Raw genomic sequence first — 26,012 nt, forward strand, 5'->3', positions numbered from 1 at the left:
CTACCAAATAAGCTCCAAGTTCAAGTGCAGGGCCTATATGAACCAGGGAAATGTCCTTTGGACAGTAAAGAGGGCTGGTGTCATTCTCTGTTACTGAAGTAACAACAGCTGGTATCCAAAACAATTGCAAGTGTTTTTAAAGACTACAAGGTGTGTTTTGGGGTGGGAATGGTGATCTATGGAATTTTGCAGCTGTTCATGAATAATTGAAACCCACTTACGCGGAAAACCCTTCAGGATTGCTTAGCTCTTACCCTAATGTAGTTGGCATTGATGTAAGAGCTCAGGGGATCATCTTGATCGTCTGAGGTAAGGCACACTCTGCTGTGAGGATCTGGAAAACCAAAGCAAGAGTCTAAGAGTTATGTGCTACAAGGAAGCATGATACCCTTCTGTACTCTTATTAACTGCACAGCTGTCCGCGACCGCAGAAAAGTAATGGGCAACGAACCCTTGGCGAGAAACACTGTGGCAATGTCAAATCATCCAAAGATTTGATCCTAAAAATGTAGCAGTAGCCCTGGCGGATCAGATCAAAAGCCTTGGTAAGTCTACTCTGCTTCCCCCAGGTGGCCATCCAGATGCTTCTGAGAAGCCCAGGTATGACTTGAATGCACACAGAGGAACTGGTATCCAGCGGCATACTACTTCAGAAGAATGCAGGTGTTCCATTTAGATATCATGGCTTGTAGCCATTGACAGATCTATCCACCATGGATTTATAAAGCGATCTAAGGCAAAAATGCATCACTACATCTTATGGCAGTAAGCAGACAATATGGACAACAACATTGCACCAATGCTGGGGAAGCAGGCTACTTCTGCACCCATTACAATGCCTTTGTGACACTGCCTCTTTCTCCAGTTTTTTTAAAAAATGCTATTTATTTTCTTGCTGCTCTGCACAGAGGCTTTTTACAGGTGTCAGCCATGATGGCTTGCTACTACAGTGGGCAGGCTTGGTCCCAGCACCAGTGCAAAGGCAGAGGTGTTCCTTTGCACTAGAATTCTGGAACCTTTTAGAGGATGGAGCTTGGATTTGGGCCTCTTTGAAACTGGCCATTTTCATCCATTTAGGCTGGCACTTTTGAGACAAGAACATAAAGCAAGCAACCAGCTTCCTCAAAAGACATTGATTCTTTTCAGGGGTTTTTTCAGAATTCCACAACAAATTTGTAAATCTGCAAAAGATATTCCCTACAAAAGAAATATAAATTAGCTGAATTAAAGACTATTATCATTTCTCTCAGTAACTGCAATTAACTGTAGAGTTGCAGGCAACTGATCATTAAGTTAAGTGCCTGTTTACCTTTCATTTTAACTAGAGTGAACATCTGTTTTAGACAACCTTGAATATTTCTCCTTCCTCAAAAGCAACACATTCCACTTTGCAGGCAACTTTACTAATCAAGTGATTGCCGTCCTTGAATATGAAGCTGCAATAAGAAAAGGATGTCGAGTTTAACTGAAATAGACCAAGTCCTCAGAGCCACATGCACACATACGGCTTAGAGCTGTCCTTCATGGCCTCTCCCTGTCCTCCTAAAGACATGCAGCTCACACAGATATAGTAACAGATTGATTGGCAGGTGGTTGTGTGGGACTGTGCAGGCTGGCTTTGCAGCAGAAGAAACACTGGGAGCATGGCAAGAGGAAGGCACAGGCTTTGGTAACCATTATCCCTTGCTACACATACTTCCCTTTTCTCTTCTGTATCCTATTTCAGACTGCACGTTCCTTGGGGCAAAAAGCTCTCCCCCCCTTGCTTTTGTGAAAGTACCATGCAAAGTTACAGGTGCTAGCAATGTTGACCTTCCTCTGCAAAATCTCCTTCTCTCCCAAAGAAATCCGAAAGCTTGCCAAGACCTCTCCATTACCAGCAATCTTACCAGTACGCTGGCACAAGGATTTGCTGCAGTGCTGCCCAGGTTCCAATGAAATCATTACAAACCACTCAGACCTACCCTTGCATGTGCCTAACTAAACAAAATGAAAATCAGGCATCCTCCTCACGATCCCTCAATCATCTGTATATACTGAGGGAGAAACGAGAAAAACAAAACCACAAAATAATAAAAATGAACTGATTATATTGTGTCAGTTATGGGGGGGGGGGTCATACCAAACATCAGCGAGGCTTTCGGCTTTCAGTTTCTGTATTATTCAAAAGGTCTTTAGAAGTTGCAAATAACTAAGTAGGCTATAGGGCCGACTGTTGTATGAAAAAGGGGTAAAAGCAAACGGCATACAGCCCAGTTGTTTGCATGTAGAAGACACACACAGTTCAATTCAATTGTCTCTAGTTAAAGGGTTTCTGGCAGCAGAAACCTTTGTGTAAGACCTTGAAAATCAGCTACTAGCAAGAGGAGGCAACGCAAGGTTAGACTAAAGCTCAGTGGCAGCGCAAATGCTTTGCACGCAGAATGCCACTGGTTCAATCCCTGGTGTCCCTAGGAAAAGACTCCTGTTTGAAACCCTGTGGAGCCCCTGTCAGTCAGTGTGGAAAATACTGAGCTACCTGGACCCATAGGCCTGAGGTGGTATAAGGCAGCTTCCCAAGTAAATAGACTAATGGTATAAGAAAGTACTTTGTGGAAGATCCTTGTTACTCAGTGGTTCTGCCTGGCCAATCGGAAACTACATTTACTGGTTGATGTGGCCACTTCAGAGATACAGCTGGCTTTTGTCAGAGGTCTCACTTACCCCCTGCTGCACATCAAGAGAATCCATGAATGAAAGCAGCATAAAAAATATCAAGCACAAGGATAGCAAAGCTTATTCCATCACCTTTCAAGTGTTTTTTAAAAGCTCACAATCATGTGCAATTTCACACACTTCAATATCACACAGTACAAGAAACTTCAGCTTGACAAACAGCTGTAACGTGGCTATGGTGCTTACTTGGGAGAATTGTTTTGTAGCGATTCTTTCGGACCAAACCTGGAATATCATACTCCTTTGGATCAACAAAGTTCATCGGAATTTCCTGTTGAAAGATACACAATATGAGCCATTAACAGATTCTGAAGGGACAGGAAGTAGCAGAATCCTGTTGCTTTCCTTTGAATTTGAAGTAGTGGCAGCAATGAAATTAGCTCAAAGATGTGATGTGACATTTCTAGTTATTTTTTACACTCCAAAAGCAGATTCCTAGATTTCTGGGAGAGAGTCTCTTTTTAAAAAAATAAAATATTAAAATGCTTCTGAAAATACTCACTAAGGAACACACAGTTAAGGAGAATGTTATGGGCTCTGTTGTGACCAAAGGCTTATGCACCAATCTTGCAGAGGGTGAAGGTGCTTAAATACACTGAAGCCAATGGGTTATAAACAGCTCAACTATGTACAGGATTGAAGCCATAGCATTCCCTTAGATATGGAAGCAGTAGATGAGCTGAAGCACAGAAAAGGCTCTTCCTGGGGAGGTAGCGTGACTTCTCATGTAATTTATTTTATTATAGGTCAGTACTTTGCACTTGCTGGACTGTAATTCTTGTCCATTTGTGCAGAACCCATGACTGACATTGGCCTGGTTCACATATAAGGCTAAGTCAATCGACGGCTAAGCATGAATGGGCAAGCCACCCCCAAACAAATGGTAAGCCAAGAACATACCTTGAATATAGCTTGTTGTTTGTTTGGAGTGAAACAAACCACAAGCCTGGAGAAAGTGGGCAGAGAAAACCTTTTCTCCCTCTCTCATAAGACTAGACCTTGGGGATATCAATGAAGCTGAACGTTGGTGGGCATTCATGCAGCACATGGTTAAACTATGGAACCTGATCCCACAGGAGGTAGCGATGGTCCCCCACTTGGATGGCTTTAAAAGAGGATTAGACAAATTCATGGAGGACAGGGCCATCAGTGGCCAACTAGCCATGGTGGCTATGAGCTACCTCCATGGTTGGAGGCAGCAATGCTTCTGAATACCAGTTGCTGGAAGGGAGAGTGCTCTTGTGATTGAATCCTGATTGTGGGCTTCTCCCAGCTGTCTGTGAGAACAGGATGCTGGATGAGATGAGCCATTGGCTTGATTCTTACAAACCCAGATTATCAAGATACTCACAAAAAACTCTGTCTGGAGTACAAAAGAATCTAATGCTTTCTGGTGTAGCTCCTCCTCAGTGAGAACGTTTGATGCCGTCTGGAGGTATTCTCGAGCTGACTCTTCCTTTGGGGACATAATATAGCCAAACCCTTGCTCAGAACAGCCTGGAGTGCACATGTCCAATGTGAGTGAAACATTTGAACCCCTCCTGCGCAAGACATAACACACATTTGTTGATGATTGTGAAATAAGTCAGCACAGACTGCCTACTTTTCTTGTTTACTTTGGGCAACACACACAAATGTGTTGTTCCCCAAGCCCAATCAATCTAAAGGTACCTGAAACCATGAGTGTAAACCATGCATTATAATATTCTCCAAGTTGGAGAATGCTGAAATAATATATAGTTCAGGGAATTGCACTAGCAATTCAAAAAATATATTTAAAAAATACAGAATAGAAAAAAATAAGAATACAAACAAAATTATTAGCTTAAAAAGAATAACTTGATTTACTGGTGTCAGCCTTATCATAACAATATTGATGATGTTCCCTTGATTAGCCATATCAGTTATCAATGTGCCAACATAATTTACATCAACATTTTGTCCAAGGGCCTAACCAGATCCACACTTAGGATTTCCTTTCAGTTTTTTGCTTTCTTATAGAATAGCACTATGACTTCTGCTTTGAAGACAGAGACTTGGCACTTGGAGAAAGGGGTCAAACCCTCACTATCCATGTCTTTTCTCAGATATAAACCCATCTACTTCCGGGGGGGGGGGTGAGGAGGAGGAGACAGAAACAACATCTGCACTGGTCTTTCCCCACACCCACGGAGCTAATAGTAGCTTGCCAGAAGGCAGAGGGTGGGGATTAATGTTGGTGAGGAAGAGTTAAACATTGCCCAGATCATTTCCATTCTTCAAACATTTGGGACTAATAATCAAAGCAAATCCTAATGACTGATATATCTGGTTAGGTCCTTAGCCACAATGGTGAATAAACTCAATGTATGACTAACTGATCACTGTCATTCAAGAGCTACATTTCCCCCCTAAAATTCAACATTTTCAAAAGATTCTCTCATATAACCTTTTTCCTAACAGGGAGGGCACTGAAAACATCTGGAGGGCAGATGCTGGCTACTCCTGCCCTAGGTGAGCCACAGATGCCTATAAGAGCACATATTACGCAACTATGGAGTCCAGTTCTCTTGCTCTGAATGAAAATAAACTCTGCCCACTAATCAGATTCTCATTGGGCTAATCCACTCAGAATGCCTACACTTCCACCTTCCTGGACCCAAGCTCTTTGCATTTCTTTACCTTTCTTGCAGTCCCACAGATTTAACCGTTAGGGTTGCTGGATCTGTCTCTACTTTCATATCCATCACACAGTCAAATACTGGTGTCTCTGGCACGGGGTCCAGATCGAGGAATTCATCTTCAGTTTTGTCCTCTGTCCACTCGGAATAGGTGAATGAAGGCTGGCGGCTTACAGACTGTCGCCTGTCCTCTTGGAGGGGAAATGGGGGGTCTGGAGGTGTCTTCAGCAGATACCAAATCTATGGGGAAATATACGTACAGTATCTGGACCTTTCTGCATGTTTGAAAAAGGACTTGCCTTTTTAGTGATCAATGGGTCCATTATACCTCTGCATAATAAAACTGCACTAAAGCAAGCTGGAAAATGCTACACAATCAACTCTTTCTTGCAAGTGTCACAAGAGGACTGTCCATTCTATGTTTGCAGTGAGGCAGAGGGCTTTATGGAACCTGCTAGGCATTGCCACTGACTACAGCAGAGCCATTCCATGCATGGAAAGTCTGTGTCAATGCCAAATGTGAAATCACTTGCTCCTTTGTGTAGTGATCAACTGTGAATGAGTGCACAAAAATCACATGTAAGCCTAGGTCACAGGCTGTGACTACTCTAGAATCATGGAGAAATAGGATAATTCCCACCCACCCCCATCCCAGAAAGGGGAAGGCTGTTTGAAAGAGCAATCACTGCCTGCTCACAGTCTGCATACTCGGAGCTGGCTTGCCCATGTGGTGGCTGATTCAAGTGGCATCCCCAAGGGGTGGCATCCTGTTTCACCACCCAGCTTTGCTGCTAGTCTCCCCAGCTTCCAGGAGCAGAGCAGGTCTAGCGGCAAAACTTTGCAGAGCACCTCCCCTCCTGGCAAGCCAGAGAAATGGGGTGGCACTCTGCCACCCAACTTTGCTGCTGGGAAGGGGGAGATCTCCCTCCGCCCAGTGGTGTGGCGGACCTTTGCACTGTTTCACCACAGGTGAGCGAAAGAGAAAAAAGCTGTGCTCACATATCTTGCAAAGCAATGTTACAATCAAATCACTTTCAACTCTCCAATGAAGTATTGCTGTCTTTGGTCAGAGACACCCTACACCAGGAACTCAATTCATTTTAAAAAGACACTAGGTCTCCTGCAAATACGGAGAGAGTTATTTTATAAGTTCCTTGTTCCTTGTTCATTCAAATAATCTTACAAAGAGAAGAACCAGTCAATACAGCTCAGGAGCCGGAATAAAGCTCATAGATGAACATCATTATCTCGATGTGAAGCTAAATTTGGAGCAGGGAACCAGGTATACAGAAAAGCCGAGTGTGATACAAGTCCAGAACTAAAAAGAGTATTGAACGACAACAAATGTTTGGAAAATCACCTTTCTTGAAAATTCAGAAAATCTGACAAGTAAGAAAGGGTTCTACCCAATTCATAGCATTATACTTTATTTAGTAGATATATTACAACCAGAACTGGCTACCCCATTCTCAAATTAAGTCACTAAGTTTGAAATGGACACACACACACACACACACACACACTTGCAGTTTTCAAATATTTCAGCATCTCTCAGAGAAGAGGACAACAACTGTCCACAGAGAACAGAACAAGGATCAATGAGGCAGGTTCAGGTTGAAAAGAAATTTCCGAGCTACTAGAGCAAGTCGGCAATGAAATAAGCAGCTTAAGGATGCAAATCCAATCTACCCCTTTGGGGGCTGTCAAGGAAGGTTAAGAGAAGCCTCCATTTATAGGGGCCTCACCTAGAGATAGGATGTGGTGGAGGGCAGGGCGTTGGCAGTGTCAGTCTGCTTGGTCTCTATGACTGTGCAAACATAGCATTTCCAGAAAACTGCATTAAATCTAATTCAGATATTAAGCTGTTAAAAACACAAACCAACTTAATTTAATAACCTGTGAGGATAAGTTCAAGTCTGCTTTTATTCAATGCAGAATATCCACAATTTAACAGCCTGCTCAAAGGGCTCCACTGTTTAAAACAGTGTGCTGCCTATAATCTCTGGCAAAGTGCCAGGACTTCAACCTCTCCCTGTCCTCTAAGGAAGTATCCAAACCATGGGTAGGCCAACCTAAGGCCCGGGGGCCGGATCTGGCCCAACTGCCTTCTAAATCTGGCCCGCAAACGGTGCAGGAATCAACGTGTTTTTACATGAGTAGAATGTGTCCTTTTATTCAAAATGCATCTCTGGGTTAATATGTGATCTGCTAAAGAGAATGGCACAAGTGCTTTTCAGTTCATACATCATTCCATGTTCTGCCACCATTGGCATTCTACTCCCTTCTATTTATGTAAAATTAATTTTTCATAACATATATGTATATTTTTTTTCAAATACTTCATCTCAGAGAAGTTTCAATTGTCCCTTTTCCTGGTCACTCTCATTTTCTGCCTTCATTTTTAGAGCTTTTATTCTTTTTCATTATTTGTGTGAATTTGTGCCAGTGTACTTCTGCATCCATTTACCAAGACACCTTGTTAATTTTGACCTGATTTCTTTTAGCAGAGGTTAAAACTGGGCTGTTTCACACAATGTCTCAAATACTGTAATTGATATTGTTAAGCCACAACAGAAAAGTGAAGAGAAATAAAATGTGATAGGAGTGTTACTCTGGCAGTACCCAAAGGTGTGATCTATTCTACAAATGTGTATCAGTTTTCTAGCAGTGGCATTCCCAAATAACCATGGGAAGTGTAGTTTGGTGAGGTAAACTTTGTGATCTTTCCATTCTCAGCAATTATAAACCCAAGAGTTCTCTAGGATAAATATATTACTGTTAAACTGGCTTAAGTCTGCAGTGTAAATATATCCTAACTCTATGAAAAGGGGAAATAAATATGTACTTTGTAGGTTTATGCTAAATGATGTGATAACCAACGCAAAAATAATACTGTTGTATCGTCACATCAGTACTCAGGCTTATTGTCAACAAGAAGTCTGAGAAGTACTTAAGTCTTGTGGATCTGTATGACAATGGTATTTAACCAGCATTTTGATATAATAAACATGTAACATTTATTTGACTGTCTCTATCCCTTTTCCAGGATATAGTCAAACCTCGGTTGTCGAACGTAATCAGTTCTGGAAGCCCATTCAGCTTACGAAATGTTCGACAACTGAGGCGCAGCTTCCAGTTGGCTGCAAGAGCTTCTGGCACTCAAGCGGAAGCCGCGTTGGATGTTAGGCTTCTGAAAGACGTTTGAAAACTAGAGCATTTACTTCTGGGTTTTCAGCATTCGGGAGCTGAAATGTTCCAAAAAGGAGCCGTTCAGGAACCAAGGTTTGACTGTACTATAATTTTTGACACTTAAGAAGGCAAATTCCCTCTCTCACACACACAGTTGCTCTCAACATCCCATAAATTAAACATAGGTCCTTGTTGCCCTACTCCCCCCCTTCTTTCTTGATTAAAATGTTGTTTGTTTCAAATTATGAACTATTATACAGATTCCCCAGTATGTCAAACCTGGATTCTTACTCATCCATTGATGGTGATCTCAGATATGTCCCACCATGGGATCACTTCAGTAATCCCCACTCTGTGGCTTTTGCCAACTAAGCTAACCAAGGGAATTGATGTAACATAAATTAATTTACAGCAACGTATTAACATTGTTGTACACCTATAATAATCTCTACTACTTTGTTTCTTTGTTGCTGTGCTTAATTGACTCTGACGGCAAGAAACAGTTTGGGGAAACTGCAGAAAATTCAGTAGGACTGATCATAACAAAAACATCACACTGTGCTTATTCTGATTTGGCTTGTTTCAGGCTTGGAGTGGCTCATTGTACAAGTTCTGGTGATTTTATACAGTTCAGTGTCAATTTAGAAGTCTGTCTTTTGCACTTTAATGTGCGCTATTACACCACTCTCTGAAAGCTTTTTATTTGATCTCACAATACATCTTGCAAAGAAAAGCCTGAGCAAAAAGCTAATGCAATTGAGCAGCAAAGCTAATCTCACTACCCACATCAGTATTCTTATTCACAGAGGTATTAACATTAATTACCATTCTTAGTGAGCGGTTTTTAAATACACTTCCTGCCAAGTTACCAGAGAAAATCCTGCAATTGTCCCATGTCCCAGAATGAGCCTAACAACAATATATATGTAACAATGTTTACGTGCTCAAACCATGTGCATGTGAATTGCTAACGATTATTGGGGCATTAGAAACTGTTTCTCATGAAATGCATCAGCATGACACTCTGAGGGAACTTGGAAGGTATCAATTTGTTTGGCAAATTCTTTAATCGGAATTGAATAAATTCAAGACGTTAGCTTACCAATATTCCTAGGAGTAGCAAGCCAAAGGAAACCAAAAACAGCAGGAAGCAAGGCACTATGATACCCCCATCTCTTTTCAGATCCTATAAAACAACACAAACCCATATAGGTTAATTAGGGGTATTTAAAGGTCCAAATGTTCCTAGTGCTGCTGTTCAATTATCTATCCAGTTAATCCCTTTTAAAAATCCATGGCCAGAAATCAAGAGCCTTCATTATATGCAAACATCTCAAATTCAAATAAAATGTTTTAACTCAAACGCAACCCACCCCTATCCCAAATTTTCCAATTGCTATCATCAAACAGGATAGAAATGCCGACTCTACTATCTCTTACATAAAATTGATCCCTAGAACTGTAGTGATTGATCCACTGATCCAAATGCCTCTGAATTGTTTCCTTCTGCTTGGTGCTTCTTTTGTGGTGTAGTGTGAGGATCAATCAGACTTGAAACTACTTCCTAGCACATGGCATCATAACTCAAGCACAAAACTAGGGAAGACACTGAAGGTCACTGATCAGACCATCTGCCTTTAAAGAAAAATAAAACAGCTTGGAGGAGCAGACTGGAATGGGACTGTTCTGAAAAGGAAAGGTGGGGTTTCCTCTGAAACCATTTGTCCCATTGACAGTATTAAGGGGGCAGGAAAGGGATCCGGGAAGAAAGGATTGCCCCCTCTCTTACTGTGAGAGTTCCAACCAAATCTGTTCTTAAATTATTTTAAGGAGACGGGAGATCTGATCCCATATCTGCAAGGTCCCACATTAAGAAAACATGCACTTAAAAGGCACTGCTTTGTCTGTGGAAGCAATTCCAAGGTTGGGCTTTGGTGTCAACAATATGTGGGTGATGACACACAGCTTTATTTCTCATTTCCATTTGCAAATCTCAGGGAAGCTGTAGAACTCCTGAACAGGTGTCTGGGGATGACTTTAGAATTAAGCTGAAGTCTAATGCAGATAGTGCTATGGGTGGGATGGCTGGCTGATCTGGGTGGACTGGTATGACCAGTGCTAGATAGGACCAGTGTTGTAGCTCAGGTGTCCTCCTAGACACCATGCTGTTTGTGTCAACACTGGTAGTGTCTGTAGCTAGGAGTGCATTTTACCAGCTCAAGCTGGTACACCAACTACAAGACTGGACTAAGTAAATCAATGCTTTAGTCATATTCAGGTTAGGCTACTGTGCTGCACTCTATGAGAGGCTGCCCTTGAAGATGGTCTGGAAACTCCAACTGAGGTAGAATGCTGCTGCTCTGTTGCTGGTCGGGGGCAAGGTGATAAGAGAATGCAACACCAGTTCTGTGCCTGCTGAGCTGGTTATCACTGCATTTCTCAGCTCAGTTCTAAGTGCTTTGGAACCAAGTTATTTGGAAGTCCACTTTCAGCCATACAAGGCTGCCAGGCATTGATATATGCATCAGAAGCCTTTATGTCTGCTCACATGTGAAGACAAGGCTTTTTGTGGTGGACTCTAGACTGTGAAACACTGTCCCCATAGAGGTGTGCCTGGTCTCTACACTGCAGGTTTATAAATGCATTAAAAAACCCTACCTCCCAAAGGCAGCTTACAGATGAAACTTAAGCCAGGAAGTGCCCAGTTCAAACAGAGGGGCTGTGAAATCTATTCACCAACTCAGCTGCCGTGAGCTAGCTCCGCAGCTGCACATTGAGCTGTTGCCACCTCAGCACCTAGCTGGGAAGCACCTGTCCATACTGGCTGCAGGCTTTCCCCAGAGCTGGCTCCATGGAGCTGTTTCCTGGCTTAAGAGGGACTGCAGTGGCTGCCACCCATCCCTCACAATGGCTTTGGGGGCTGAAATGTTATATATAAGAGTTTTCGCTTTTCCCCTGAAGGCATTGTGAGGGGTGTTTTTTTGGACTCAGGTGGTGAATACAGCAAGACACGTTAGTTTCCTGAGTTCAACAGTGGCACTGAGCCAAGGAAGTGGGAAAGCTTAATTCTCCTCCCCTTCATTCCCCCCCCCCATCATCCATGGAGGTCTGTGTTACGCTGAAAGTGTGGGATGCCTTGAAGGAGGAAGGGAAGTGAATCTTGGTGCCCTCTACGGTCAATTCAACTTCCTCAAAGGGGCAGTTCGCCCTCACTTGTGGGAATGAGACTTAGGTCAGAGGAAACATGTCAGAGGGCAACGCTCCTCCCCCAACCTCCCAAGGGAAAGCTAAAGCAAGAGATGGCAGAGAGAAAGATGGGAAAGGGAGGATAATAATGGGCAAGTCTAGAGTGAATTAATAATAATAATAATAGTTGCCCTGGCCATTATGGGTGGCTTCCAACAGAATACGCATACAAAAACACAACAGAACATCACACATTAAAAGATTCCTGATACAGGGATGCCTTCAGATGTCTACGGAAGGTCGTATAATCATTTATCTCTTTGACATCTGATGAAAGATCATTCCACAGTTTGGGAGCCACTATGTCCTGCATTAAAAGGATAGAGATATCACTGAACATACCTTTTCAGAATCTGTAAACAATTGTCCAGGTGAAGTAAGGAGATCAGACAATATCTCAAAAACCTCCAGAAACTCTGGGATTGTTTCACAGCCACCATACCAAAACATAAGGGAGATAACCTGTGCAGTCAATCAAATAATTCATCATGAGCTTTCATCATCAGGAAAGTGAAATTTTCATTTTAATCTCAAGCCTGCATAACCAATTGGTTTTCATTTGTTTAAAGTGCAAATAAAGATAAAATACAAAAAAATGTTTTTGTATCAGCCAGGCATTTTTGCAGGCTGCATACATTAACTGGAATAAAAAGACAAACAGATTATTACCTGGTTGTAACATGGCACAGCTTTTGACATAATTTCAGCTATATCAGCATATAAGATGTGGGAAATCTGGCCCCTAAAATGTATGAATCTAAAAAAAACAAAAGCAATGTTGTCCTTTTCTCTTTTTTTCAAAAAGCGATCTCCATCTGAGTTAAGTCCGAATCCTTACCAATATCTGTGACACGGCGAACAGATATGCAATTCCTCCGGTCCACCAAGCCACCCAGCTATGCTCTGGAGTCCTCCTCGCAGAACCTTTCTGAGATTGTTCTGCCTTGCTCTGCAGTTCCTGCTGCTCATCAGCTCCATTTGGTGGTTCCATCACAGCTGGCTTCGAAAGACCTTCAAGTGCGCAAATGAAACCAGTCAGGAAATAAAACAGCAATATAAGCCTTTCGCTCTTGCTTGGGCTGCAGGAGTTACATATGCAGATGGACAGAAAAAGCTGTCGGATACCTGCCAGCAACCAGAGTTAGTAACTGCAGCTGGATACATGAACACCATACTAATCCATGCTACCTTCATAGGAAAAATGTAGTGTGGGTGGATATATAATGACCCATTCCCCCTCCGCTCCCCACCAGCAACAGAATCAGCATTTTGTTGTTTGTATGTACTTCAGTTTTCAGTTCTTTCCTTTGGGGCTGTGTGATATCATATGGCTTGCTTTACACCTTTACATATACTTACAATAATAAACTCAACTAGCCATTTTGAAGCACTCACTCAGAACCAATAAAAGAGCTTCTGGCCCAAATCTGATTGTGCAATACTACACTAATAAATCACAAGGTATGTGTCTAAAGGGCACCATGGAATTTTATACTACCTCCTAAACGAAATGTCCACAAAGGATTTAGCACATTCGTACCACAGGTTCCCAGGCATCCTATATGGGGTGTAAGTTCCATTTAATTCAGCTGAACACAGGGTAAATATACAAAGGATTTGGCAGTTAATCCTGCAAGTCCATACACTGTTCATTCTTTTATTTTCCCCTGAATGATCAAAGATCTATAATTCTCAGTGGCAGCTGTTTCAAAAAAGCTGTTTATTACCTGCATTATTATTATTTTTCATTCACATCCCACTGTTCATCCAAGGAGCCGAAGGTTGTGTGCAAGGTTCTCTCATCTCTATTTTTATCTTCACAACCACCCTGTGAGGTAGGGGCTGGTCCAAGGTCACCCAGCAAGCTTCATGGCCAAGTAGGGATATGAACCCTGGTCTCCCTGGCTCTAGAGCAGGACTCGAACCACAACACCACACTGACTCTTACTACTCTGTTCTACTCAAAACAAGCTCCCATAGCTGAAGCATGTGAGAGTTGGTTGTAGAATTGGGCTGTAACTGTTAAAATAGGAATCTGATTTATTATGAAAGTACTCTTCAAACACAGTGCTTGAAACAGAAACATAGCTTTCCTTCTCTCCTCTGTTGGCCTCCGAACAAAACCGCAGATAAACTGCTTAAGAATCCTCCTCTGTGATGGTGAGCAACAACCACTTCCTCCTGACCCCTCTCCTACCTGGTCCCACCCACAAAATGGCCTATTGTAATCTATGGACAAGCTGAAGAGTAGCTGTGTGCCAAAACGTCTGAGGAGATTGCTTGACTTTACAGTCATTGCTGAGTCACCAATCCTCTCCACATTAATTTTCACATTGCTCCCACTCAGTCCACCTGTCATTTCATATGGAATGAGAGATGGAGGGAACGAAGCAATGTTCTCTTTTTCCATGCAGTGTTCCATTTTCTCCAGCGGGTTCTGTCTCCATCCTTGGGACGAGGCACCTAAAAACTGACTGGTGATCATGCACTTAACAACATCTCTCTCTGTGTGTGTCTTTTCACACACACACACACACGTGTGTGCATGCACAACAAAATTGTGGCAGCTGCTTTCTTGAGCAATGTGTAAGTAAAAAGTAAAGCATCTTCAACTCCCATTGCTTCTCTTGAAGATCAAGCCTTGTTATATTCAAGCCTTGTTATAAATATGGAGAGGAAGCTGGAAACAGCTTCAACTCCCACACTTTTGCTAGATCTGACACAGCTGTGCCAGGGAAGGTGAGGCATGGCTGCTAGTGTAGCCCAAAGATGCTGACTCAGCTCCTTACTGGAGTTTTGAGGTGAGCACCACCACAACTTCAGAAGCAGCAGAGAAAGCCTAGATGAGGCAGACCTAAGATAGGACTTGAGAAACTATGTTGCTGGGAAACTTGGAATGTTTGGTGGAAAAGCTTGGAATGAGTCCAACCAAACATAGGCCAGAGTTTCTTTGCAGACATCCCTTTTATAAAATTCTTGAAGAATGGCAACCACCAAAATCACCAAAATTATTTGGACACATATAATTTCTTTTAAAAAGAAATTCTCTCGAGAGGCAACCCTCTAAGAAGGAACATAAAAAAGAATCCATGAAAAAGGAAATTAGAAAATTTCTTCTGACATAAAATCCCCTCTAAGGAAATTAGGAATTATGAAACCATGAGAGAAGAATTTGTTCTAAAGGTTGAGGTGGGGGAGATTATAAAATCATCTACTGAGGCAAAGTCCCTTTAAAATGAAGGCAGTAAATGTTTCCTGTAAAGGTAATACAAGAGAAATGAAGGAAGGGTTTCTATTCCTTCAGCTGCTGAATGGCATGCAGAAATTCAACGAGTTTTCTCTAAAAAAGGAAACAGCAACAGAATAAGCTTCTCCTTCAGGGGGAAAACCTGCATAAGCCCATCAGATCCATAGTTTCATCTCTTTCAAGTGGCTTCAATTTTGGCTCCCTGTTCTGGAGCTCATTCTCAAGGTAAAACAGAAGAAGTAAGAGAAGAGGACACAGAGCTGTCTGTATAGCATATTGAAATGACATTTCCATTCTTCCATTAGCAATATAACAATCGCTACCATTGTGTAACCATATCATCTTTATTAATCTCCTAAAGATAAATTTTGGAACATCCCAGAATCTTTTACAGCAGGTATAGGGAAACGTCCCTCCAAATGTAGCTGACCTAAAACTCCCATCATTCCTGACCATTTGCCATGCTGGCTGCCACCAGTGAGAGTCCTTACCCCCCTCCCCAACACACAAAACAGAAAAACACGATGTGGAACCTGTTGCGAGCAGCTAGAGAGGGAAGAGAAAATTAGCAAGAAGCATGAAAGTTTTTAGGTGTGTGCTCTTTGGATCCCTGAAAATTCTGAGTGGGAGTCCTAAGTTTGCAATATAAGAGAAATATAATATTAGAGAAATGAGCTAGCTTTCTAAAAGAGGCTGAATGCACACAATAATCTTGCCACAAACAAATTGTGCTAAATTGTACTAGAGGTGATATGCTTATCTGAGTTGTTTGCCATAAACAAAGGTCACCAATGAGGAAGGAAAAGACAAGGACACCAGGAGCACCACAATTCAAACCACTGTATGGTTTTGTTCCAAGGCTAATGGGAGGAAGGGGTCACAGTTTGAAAAGTGAGCTGGCTGCCCCTTCCTAGAGCAAGATTCCATCTTTTGCAGCACAGAACCTCTCCACATCCAGCTGAGGCCGACAGGTCACAAAACCAGCATTAACAGTGAGAAAATGTAGCTTATTCCAATGAACCTGTCGTCATTTTGTAGTCCTTCTTTTATGGTACATATTATCAGTTCATTCAAGATGTTTCATTATTTATAACAAAAAAAAAATGAAGGGGGAAAAGGTAACAAAATCTAAGAGGTTTTGGATGTTTTGAAGAAAAGAAAAAAGATAATCATTGTGGGTGGTGCAAAACTATCAGGAAAAAAATAAGAAATACCAATGATCTAAGCATGACCTAGTTGGTAGAGTCTTGGGCCTCCATGGAATTGATGAAAAAAAGAATTGTAGTTCTTTGAGGAGAGAAGTGGACAAGCATGCCAAAAAAAAATGTAACTAAGAAAAAGAAACTGAATTGTATAGCTTGGATGCCAGGAAAATGGCTGTAGCTGGTTCCCTAATGAACAAGCAAAGAGGTTAGCTTGGGGCTTACAATCTTGTTGCTCCTTCCACATGAACCACTGTTTTCTCCATTATTGTTGAAAGTGGAACACATGAATATGGAATTTGAATCTCATCCATTCACAATGCACGGACCCAAGTTTCTCATTGTGGTTGTGAATTCAGCTGTTAAAAGCTTGAACGAGGTGGTGTTACTTGATTTGTCAATTTGCAACCTGCCATTAATGAATTTATAATGCACTATGTGTGAGCTTACAAATCAGTGTTATGCAACCTGTACAAAGTGTACCTTATGGTTGGGCTGCTTGCACTTACCATTTAAAAGAAGAAGAAATAAATAAAGCCAAGGAATCCTCCTTATTAAAGTTCTCAAAGGGGAATTTTAGTTCAAGCATTAGTCAAAGAAACAAATGTTTAAACTGATTGAACAACCCTGCAAAGTACTCCACACATGTTTAGACTATGGACACAGGTTTGTTTTGGTCTTTTTTCTCTTATGGGCTTCTTTGGCAATAGATACGTCATTTCAAACCCCAACTAGACCTTTTGGAAAACTGACTTTCCTTTAAAAAAAAAAGTATGGAATATGATGTCAGAAATATGAGCTTCTTGTGAGAACACAGAAGAATATTAGGTTTCATTATAGTACAAATGGTTAGCATTTGCTATCTTTCAGTTGGGACTTCCTTCAAGGATGCCTTTTTGTCTTTCCTAGCAGCTCCCATTTCTCTTTGGGACAGCTAACAATGGCCAATTATTGCCAAACAATGAATAATTTTTTGTTTTTTGTTTTTCTGCAATAGCTAAAACAAATGTGTGTGGTTGTTATGCAGCATTCAGTGTTTTTCAGTACTTAGAGGCAATTTGGTGATGGACTTCTGAGCTTTGTTTTTAAAAAGAAAAGAAAAACCCAGCAATGAAAGGTTGTCAGTTCAGCTGCTCTTACCACATCAGTGGCCTAGCCTCTCAACCCTGAAAATGCAAAGCCACACAAAAGCTCTGTAATCCTCCAGCTAAAATAAAAACTACATCTGTAAGCATTCAAGTACCCACTTCATGCAGATTGAGTAAAGCTGAAACAAGGATAATAAAGTAGGAGGTAGATTAAAGATAAAAACCTTAACACAAGAGCCGAATTCTGATGCCAAAACAGAACGGCAAAACTAAAATGCAAGGGCCTTCTAGAAAAAATGTGATTTGTTTAGCTGTTGACAGATTGGGCCTGTGGTTACAGTTTGGGTTATAGAACTTAATTTAGGGTCATCCACTGACAGCAGAATGTAGCTTCAAAAGCTCACTCCTTGGTATAGTTACCAGATGCACTCTACAGCAGAGTCATAGCAACCAGACCACAAAGAACAATGGGAAGATTGTAATATTTTTCTGGAGCTTGCCAACATAAGTATGAAGGACTGCACAGGTTGGGATTTGAACTTTTTTAGAAGAAAAAAGTGTCCCGTATGCAACTCTTCTCTGTGTATGTGCAACTGTGTGAAAAGAGGCGTGATTATTTATTCATCATTACTGAAACCATGTGGTTGGTTTGCAGTACTGCAGAGTGCAGTTAAAATCATGAAGCCATTCCTATTCTGAAAACAGAAGTTTATAAAGCAGTTCGTGAACTTCTTAAATACCCATTACAATGAAGCTTTCACTTCAAATTTATGTATCATCAGCACATCATTGCTTTTCAGTAAAGTACATTTATGATCCTAACAGGATTATACATTGATTTGCTACTCCTTCCCCCTGGGAGGCGGGATTATGATTATCATAATCAAAAGGTCCTCATATAGGTTTCTGGTTCTTGGGGTCTTACGGCATTTTAATGGATAATTAATCTATTCTCCCACCCTCCACCCTTGCTCATAGCCTTCTTTCACTAATCCTTTCTGGGACAATTTATCCATCACTGCCACTGTTCACCTGGAGGTCTTGTCTGATATTCTCCAACCCAATCTAGCTTTCAAATTCTGATTCAAAAAAATGCCTTCTCATGAGTCACTGCAACAACTCCTGCTGACTCCATAGTCTATACTTGTATCTTGCTTAAAACATCACAACTTTGGAAGAGCTCCTGATTATATTTTCTCCTTGCTCCATTTTCTTGTGCAATCGAATACTTTACATAATATTATGGCCTTCTTATACGACTAGCAATATACGTGAATTTTTTAGATGGCATCTGTAGAAGTGAAAAACCTTTCATTCTTTGGAAATGTAGCTAAGCCAAGACTGTTCACATGCCTTCATTCTTTCCCTAGTCTATGACAAAGCCACTTCCGAGCTAAGGAGGAGGTGGGGTTGCGGGGGGAAGGAAGCGCCATCACCTTTCCCCAAAACAAAGGGTAGTCCGGTAAAAGATTCCGGGAGGCGTGGCCTTGTCCTGAGCCTAGGGAGGTGTGGGCCCTTGGCACACCCCCAAGCCATAACTGCGGGGGCGGCTCCTAGTTGACGTGCCTCAGCAGGACTCCCCCTATTGGTGGTTAACCCTTACCGGTCTTCAAGCAAGAGGGCTGAAACCGGTTAGTATTAGGACCAATGCCTAAGCCAATACCGCTCAATTCCTGTAATCAATAAAGTTGTGGCCTAATTTGACCCATTAACTCGAATTCTTGTGTCTCATGTCTTTATTTCCAAGGGGGGAGGCGGGAACTCACCACGCAACATCTACTCTCTCAATAGCACATTGGATCAAACCATTAGATTTCATTTAAACCATTTACAGAAGACGGTAGCATGCAATATGCTTGATGGCTATAGGTATATGCCTTTGGTTTTCAAAGGCTTGGTTAATTATTCTTATTTTTAGGTACCTCCAATTATACCATTCCTGCCATGTAGTTCACTTCAAATGCAGCCTCATATATATTTAATGGGTACATGGTTGCTTCGGCTCTCTGCTTCCATATTAAGATCACTAGGATCATGCTATAAAATAGACATTGATTTTTAAACTAACTTTGATATCTAAACATGCAAAAGTACAAGTAGCTTCAATTTTAAATAGTCTAGAACTGGAAGGTAGTTAATTTAGAGCAGGTTTCTCCGAGAGAAATGTTTTCAAGGAAATTGAACATTTTGTACTTAAAATGTTTTGTCAGCTGAGACTCCCCTCTTGCTCATGGAGTAAGTTCCCTTGCTAAGACGTTCTAAATTTATAGCCCTGGGTAACTTTCCCCAGCTGCTGATGCAGCTAATTAGATTAGATTGCCATGCTAGGTTTTTATCTATGCAGTAGCCCATAGCTGCTTCCTCATTGGTGATCACTTGTAGCTGAGTAAGATTGTCTTCCATGAACATGGTCTTAACAGTGAGTCCGTGGCTGTGGAGGCCAATTCTGGATCCACACGTCCTTCCACAGTGGGGACATAGGTTTCTGGGCAGGAGTTGATCATGGTGAGGGTTTGTCCTCTAACACGTTTCTGTTCTCCAATTGGAGCACTCACAGGCCAGTGGTTCCCAGTTGTTGGTGTTTATACTACATTTTTAAATACTTGCCTTGAACCTCTTTTGTTGTCCACCAACATTACGCTTTCCATTTTTAAGTTTGGAATAGAGTAGTTGCTTTGGAAGATGATAATCAGGCATCCAAACAACATGACCAGTCCAATGAAGCTGATGTTGAAGAATCATTGCTCTGACACTGGTGATCATTGCTTCTTCCAGTACACCGGCATTAGTTCGCTTGTCTTCCCAAGTGACATGTGAAATTTTTGGAGACACCGTTGATGGAGTCTTTCGAGGAGTTGGAGATGCTGTTTATAAGTGGTCCATGTTTCACAAGCGTACAGTAAGTTGGTAGTACAATAGCTTTGTGAACAAGCATTTTTGTTTCCCTGCTAACGCCCCAGTCCTCAAACACTTTGCGCTTCAGTTGGGAGAAAGCTGCATTCACAGAGCTCATGCGATGCTGGATTTCGGCATCAGTGTCGGCCCTTGTGGAAAGATAACTGCGCAGGTAGGACAAGTGATTGACCCTTTCCAACATTACATAGGCTTTCCCTAGCATAGCAATGGTGGGCCCTGGTGTCTTCCAGAAACTGCAGCATCCAATCACCTGAACCGACACTCACATCAAGGCTGATCCAACTCACAACTCTTCTGTGGAAGGCCCAGCTTTTCTACAGTGGATCATGCCCAAAGCTCTCACCAGAAGCATGAAATAAATAAGGGACAGTGCGCTTCATGTTGGCATGCCTGAATTCTTGTTCTCTGTAGAACCTTCTGGACTTTGCCATAGCAGTCATTTGATTTCAAAATCTGCAGGGTGTATGGCTTCTGTGACTGATGGAAGAAAACAGGTGCAACACTTATGCCAACACGACTGCCTACTGACTCTTTTTTAAAAAATAATGATTGAATGTTCTCTTAACAAGCTCTCCAGTTCATGTAGGTAGGAGATCTTATTGTTGCAAACAGGACAATAGAATTCAGAGAAAGCCATTGATTAATTGTAGGTAGAACACTGGACTAAAGCTTGAAGGTCATGCTGTGTTTATGTTGCTGAAACAAACAACAACAGAGTGTGGATAACGCATTTAACTTAATTAATTGTTTCCCTCCTCTGCAGTACTGCAGCATTTCTTTGTATTTCAAAATAAAAGAAGAGAGCAATTTAATTTTAAAATGTAAATAGCTTTGGCCTTTGAAAATGTAGTTGATGTTAATAGGCACAAATCTATAGCAGTACTTCTCGTATTCTGTTATTCCTAATCCTAAACAAGCTTTGCTTCTCCGCTGCTGTATAGGTTGTTTGTCAACCTCTTTTCTAAGCATCTTTCCAATGTGAATGGATCACCACCACAATCCAAGGAAAGGGATTAACATACACAAACAGCATTGTATATAACTTTCTTAATGATGAGCGATATCCAAGTAAGGATGCAGTTCATCTGCATCATGTTGTTTTGAATGGGATATATGTTCTAGTGTGAAGTCTAAATTATGTCCCCTTCCATTCCCCCTCCCAAAGCTAGTGTCCGTACCTTGCTTTACAAGTGTCTTGAGCCGGGTTGTGGCTTACATTTCTTCAAAGCTGAGCACATTTTACATTGCAGGGTGGGATTTTAAAAGATACATGTGTATAAATATCAGTGATTTCATTACCTAGGGGTATGTTATTTGATTTTATTCTATATGTTAATGCATTACATTCTTTTTCTTCCCTCCCCTTTCTAAAACTTCACTGGAGGCCTCCATAATAAGAATTTCTCAAGAACACATATTTTTCCATTGCCTCGGCAAAATGATCCACATTTTAATTGTATTTGTACATAAAGGTAAAGGGTAAAGGGACCCCTGACCATTAGGTCCAGTCGTGACCGACTCTGGGGTTGCGGCGCTTATCTTGCTTTATTGGCCGAGGGAGCCGGTGTTTGTCCGCAGACAGCTTCTGGGTCACATGGCCAGCATGACTAAGCTGCTTATGGCAAGCCAGAACAGCGCACGGAAACACTGTTTACCTTCCCGCCAGAGCGGTACCTATTTATCTACTTGCACTTTGACGTGCTTTCAAACTGCTAGGTTGGCAGGAGCAGGGACCGAGCGATGGGAGCTCACCCCGTCGCGGGGATTCGAACCGCTGACCTTCTGATCAGCAAGTCCTAGGCTCTGTGCGTCCCTTTGTATTTGTACATTTGTACATACTTGGCTATATATTCCGTTTTTTTAAGGACAGTGCAAATGATGACTGCAACTGTGATATCACTTGCAAAATTAAAATGCCAAGTGATTTCAATTAGATAAAAGGTGCCCCCACAAATGTAAGTAGAACATTGCTAGATCAGGCCAAAAACTCATCTAGTGCAGCATTCTTTTCTCATAATAGCCAATCAGATGCCCAAGGAAAGCAGGATCTGAGTGCAGCACCACTCTCCACCACTTGTGATTCTCAGCAATGGGATTTAGAGCCATAATCCCTCTGACAGGGGAGGCAGAACATAGCCACTATGGCTAGGAACCACTGATATTATTCTCCATGACAATTTTCCTGTAACGTATCATTGGGTTTTGTAATTGCCTTCAGCATCCTGCATCACATTCCATAGCAAGTGTTCCCCAGGGGCAGTGTTACAGGATTTAGTTTTCATTAGAAGAGAATACACTGGAGATTTATGGTGTCTTCATAACATTTTGCTTATTTGTGAATATAAAAATACAGCCTATTAGAAGGAAGGAAAACCGCTGAACCTGCATCAGGTCCCCAAAGAGAGAGAAACGACACCCCAAGGATGCTAGGTTCAGCAACTCCAACTAAAACTTCTCAGTTCTCTTGCCTATATCCAAATTCACATGGGTACCGGTAACTGCTTTTAGCTTTCTTTCCTGTACTTTCACCAAGCTCTGATGTGTGTAACACATCTTCCATCTCATGCCAGTTTTTAGCATAGGGTGCAAAATGTTTAGATAAAATATTCTCTCCACCTACTCAGTATTTATGAAGTAATAGAGAAGGGCCATCACAACACATAAATCATTCTTATGAAAGCAGGTGAAGTTACTCCATTGACCAACCAATTCCCTCAACAGAAATTTATTTTGCCCTCATGACATTTTCCAATAACAGTATTTCCCTTACTGATTTCTCCCATAAGCTCACCGTACATTCGAATATAGGCACACATTTAGGCTACAGGTCTAAAAATGGTTTAGTATCATACAATAAGCACATTTACAGATTTCTACACTAGGGTCGACCAACTGGTACTGCAGAAGGCTGATTTATGGGAGGAAAATGTTCTTCTGAGACAGGAAGGGAAATAGAGCAGATTCCAAGCTCAACAGAAACCAGTATATTGCAAAGCAAAATAAAAAACTGTTTCCACACAAAGAGATGGGTGTTAAATGTACTACCAGCAACTTGAAAGAAATATAAGTGTTAAGCTAAACGCTAAGAATTTTCCTTTTCCAATAATTTTTATTAAATTTTCTACAATTATAACAAATACTGCAACAAACATTGCACAACCAAAAAACAAGCCGAAACAAAAATTAAAAATACATCTATAAAAAACAACAAAAAATATACAACAAAAACAAACTTAATTATTTTAAAGTCCAACCCTATAAACATATTACTTGACGTCCTCTAGTCCCTCCCCTCTGAGTTTCCTTGTGTCTGAATGTAACAGCTTTCCAATATCATTATTAATAACAACGTTCCAGTTATAATCAAATTTATTCACTTTTCTTAGTATTCTAAATCCCATTTATTTAAATAAATTCTAATTTAATCCTAGGCCTATTTGATACTTTCAAGTAATTTCTAATTTTTAATATTACAATAATTATTCAAATAGTCCTTAAATTTCCTCCAGTCTTCTTGGTATTCCTCTTCTTTCTGGTCATGGATTCTTCCAGTAAGGTCAGCTAGCTCCATAAAGTCCATCATCTTCATCTGCCATTCTTCCACAGTTGGTAGTTCTTGCGTTTTCCACTTCTTGGCTAGTAAAATTTGAGCGGCAGTTGTGGCATACAAAAATAATTTACCACCCTTCTTGGGCAATTCCAAACCCACATCACACTATCTGTTTTACAATGCAATCATTGTATCCCTGAAGGCATTAGTATAAGCATGAAACCATAATGTGGAGAGCTGCTGCAAAACAGCTGATTAAATGGGTATTGTAAACTAGGGATAGATTTACTCCCAGTTGACTCCTAACCCAAGCAGAAGCTGAGCACTGTCAGCAGATTTTATGAGAATCTATTCTTTTTGCTGAAGAGCTGATCCAGCATTGCATTTAGGTAAAAGCATTAGCTGTTTTCTCAGAATCTGATCTGAAAACAGTAGCTGAGAGTGTACCACTGCACTCAAGGGCTGCAATACTTCCATGTATTTATTTGGCACATAGCATCAGAGAGGAAGTACTCCTAACTTCTACTTACAGCTTGGCACTGGTTAGGAGGAAGATTAAATTCTGCCTCCAATGAGTTGACTGTAAGCAAAGACAGCTGTGTGTTGTGCATTATAGTTCTTGCTGATTTGTGGGTATCAAAGGCCATAAATATTTTACAGAAAGATCACATCTTCAGAAAAGGTAAGACTGTAGGTCTCCTAGATACTAGGTAAAGGTAAAGGTACCCCTGCCCGTTCGGGCCAGTCTTGACAGACTCTAGGGTTGTGCGCTCATCTCACTCTATAGGCCGGGAGCCAGCGCTGTCCGCAGACACTTCCGGGTCACGTGGCCAGCGTGACAAGCTGCATCTGGCGAGCCAGCGCAGCACACGGAACGCCGTTTACCTTCCCACTGGTAAGTGGTCCCTATTTATCTACTTGCACCCGGGGGTGCTTTCGAACTGCTAGGTTGGCAGGCGCTGGGACCAAGCGACAGGAGCGCACCCCACCGCGGGGATTCAAACCGCCGACCATGTGATCGGCAAGTCCTAGGCGCTGAGGTTTTACCCACAGCGCCACCCACGTCCCTAGATACTACTAGATACTACTGTGATGCATAAGCCAAATCTGCTGTTTGGTGGATCATTGTCCACGAATCACCCAACCAAACCTTCTCCTGGCTACCTCAGCATCCTATCTCTTATTACTCCCACTCCTGTTTCCCTCAGTATGAGCCCAGGCAAGAAACACAAGTTCACATGGATCTCTTCTCCCACATTTTAGAAAATTAAGTATCACTCTTGTCTTGGAATCTCCAAGTAGCTGGGCAGATTCTCTCCCAACTACTCTTCTGCTCTTGTGGTGTAATACTATAGTCTTTACTCAGGTATGCATAGATCTCTCATACCTGCAGACCACCCAGTCTTCCATAATCATCTGCTTTAAAAAGAAGTAGTTTACCCCTATGGATGGAAGTCAAAAATTCCCCAGTTGCCGAAAATATGCTGTCCATGGTGCTGAAATTTTGATCCCCCGAGATAACCTTCTAGGTGTGAATATGGATACTGAACTCATGATATAGTATACTGTTGTTTTAGAGCTGCTTCCAGTAAACTTCCATCAACAATATTTTAACTTCTTCTTTAAGTTGTCTTTAGATTCCTTCTGCAGTTAGTATTTTTTAAAATTAATCTCTGCAGCCCAAAGTTTATATCCAAGAGCTTTAAAAGGGACATGTTACCAGGAGTGGTTATTTGCAGAATGTCCAGGCTGTAAAGGATGCTTCTAACTTATGCATTGCAATGTTCTGAGAATATTTCTAGAACATTTTCATGATGATGAAGTGGAAAAGTTTGCACTCTTTTTTCTTTTTTTTAAAGTCAAGATCCACAGTAATGCACTCACCATTTGTCAAGCAGCAAAAATTCTCAGTCACATGGTTACTTCTCCCAATGGTTCCTCTGGTACACTTCTGATACTTTCTCGGACAATTGATCTTGAATTTGCAAATGTTTTATGCTTTAAAAACCCTTTAGAAAGAAAGAAATGAAAAGGGGGAAAAATGAGACATTTAATACCATCAGTAGCACTATGGGTGGGGGTTTTTTGGGGGGGGACTTAATTAATGCTGATTGTATTTCAGTTCATGGTGTAAACGTGTGTTCTAATACCAAGTGTTTTTAAGAAGGTTAAGGAAAATTATCACAATAATGTAAAACT

At 41.4% G+C, this 26,012-nt stretch overlaps 1 protein-coding gene across 14 annotated transcripts in view; it reads right to left on the minus strand.

The window, feature by feature from the left end:
• The window catches only part of PTPN5 (protein tyrosine phosphatase non-receptor type 5), a 65,715-nt gene that overhangs the window by 16,784 nt on the left and 22,919 nt on the right, over positions 1-26,012 (minus strand). For 13 of the 14 annotated variants that reach the window (XM_053393450.1, XM_053393415.1, XM_053393425.1 and 10 more), the window contains 8 exons: positions 25,698-25,822; positions 12,649-12,821; positions 12,153-12,272; positions 9,667-9,750; positions 5,377-5,615; positions 4,067-4,256; positions 2,902-2,986; positions 255-334 (listed from right to left, as the gene is read on the minus strand). In XM_053393450.1, coding sequence (XP_053249425.1) covers positions 255-334; positions 2,902-2,986; positions 4,067-4,256; positions 5,377-5,615; positions 9,667-9,750; positions 12,153-12,272; positions 12,649-12,801 — 951 coding nt within the window. In that variant the 5' untranslated portion in view covers positions 12,802-12,821; positions 25,698-25,822. Of the gene's footprint in view, positions 1-254; positions 335-2,901; positions 2,987-4,066; positions 4,257-5,376; positions 5,616-9,666; positions 9,751-12,152; positions 12,273-12,479; positions 12,568-12,648; positions 12,822-25,697; positions 25,823-26,012 lie in introns of those variants that run through there. The other variant, XM_053393459.1, reaches the window with a different exon arrangement.

Source organism: Podarcis raffonei, chromosome 1 (genome assembly GCF_027172205.1).
Source record: "Podarcis raffonei isolate rPodRaf1 chromosome 1, rPodRaf1.pri, whole genome shotgun sequence".
Lineage (NCBI taxonomy): Eukaryota > Metazoa > Chordata > Lepidosauria > Squamata > Lacertidae > Podarcis > Podarcis raffonei.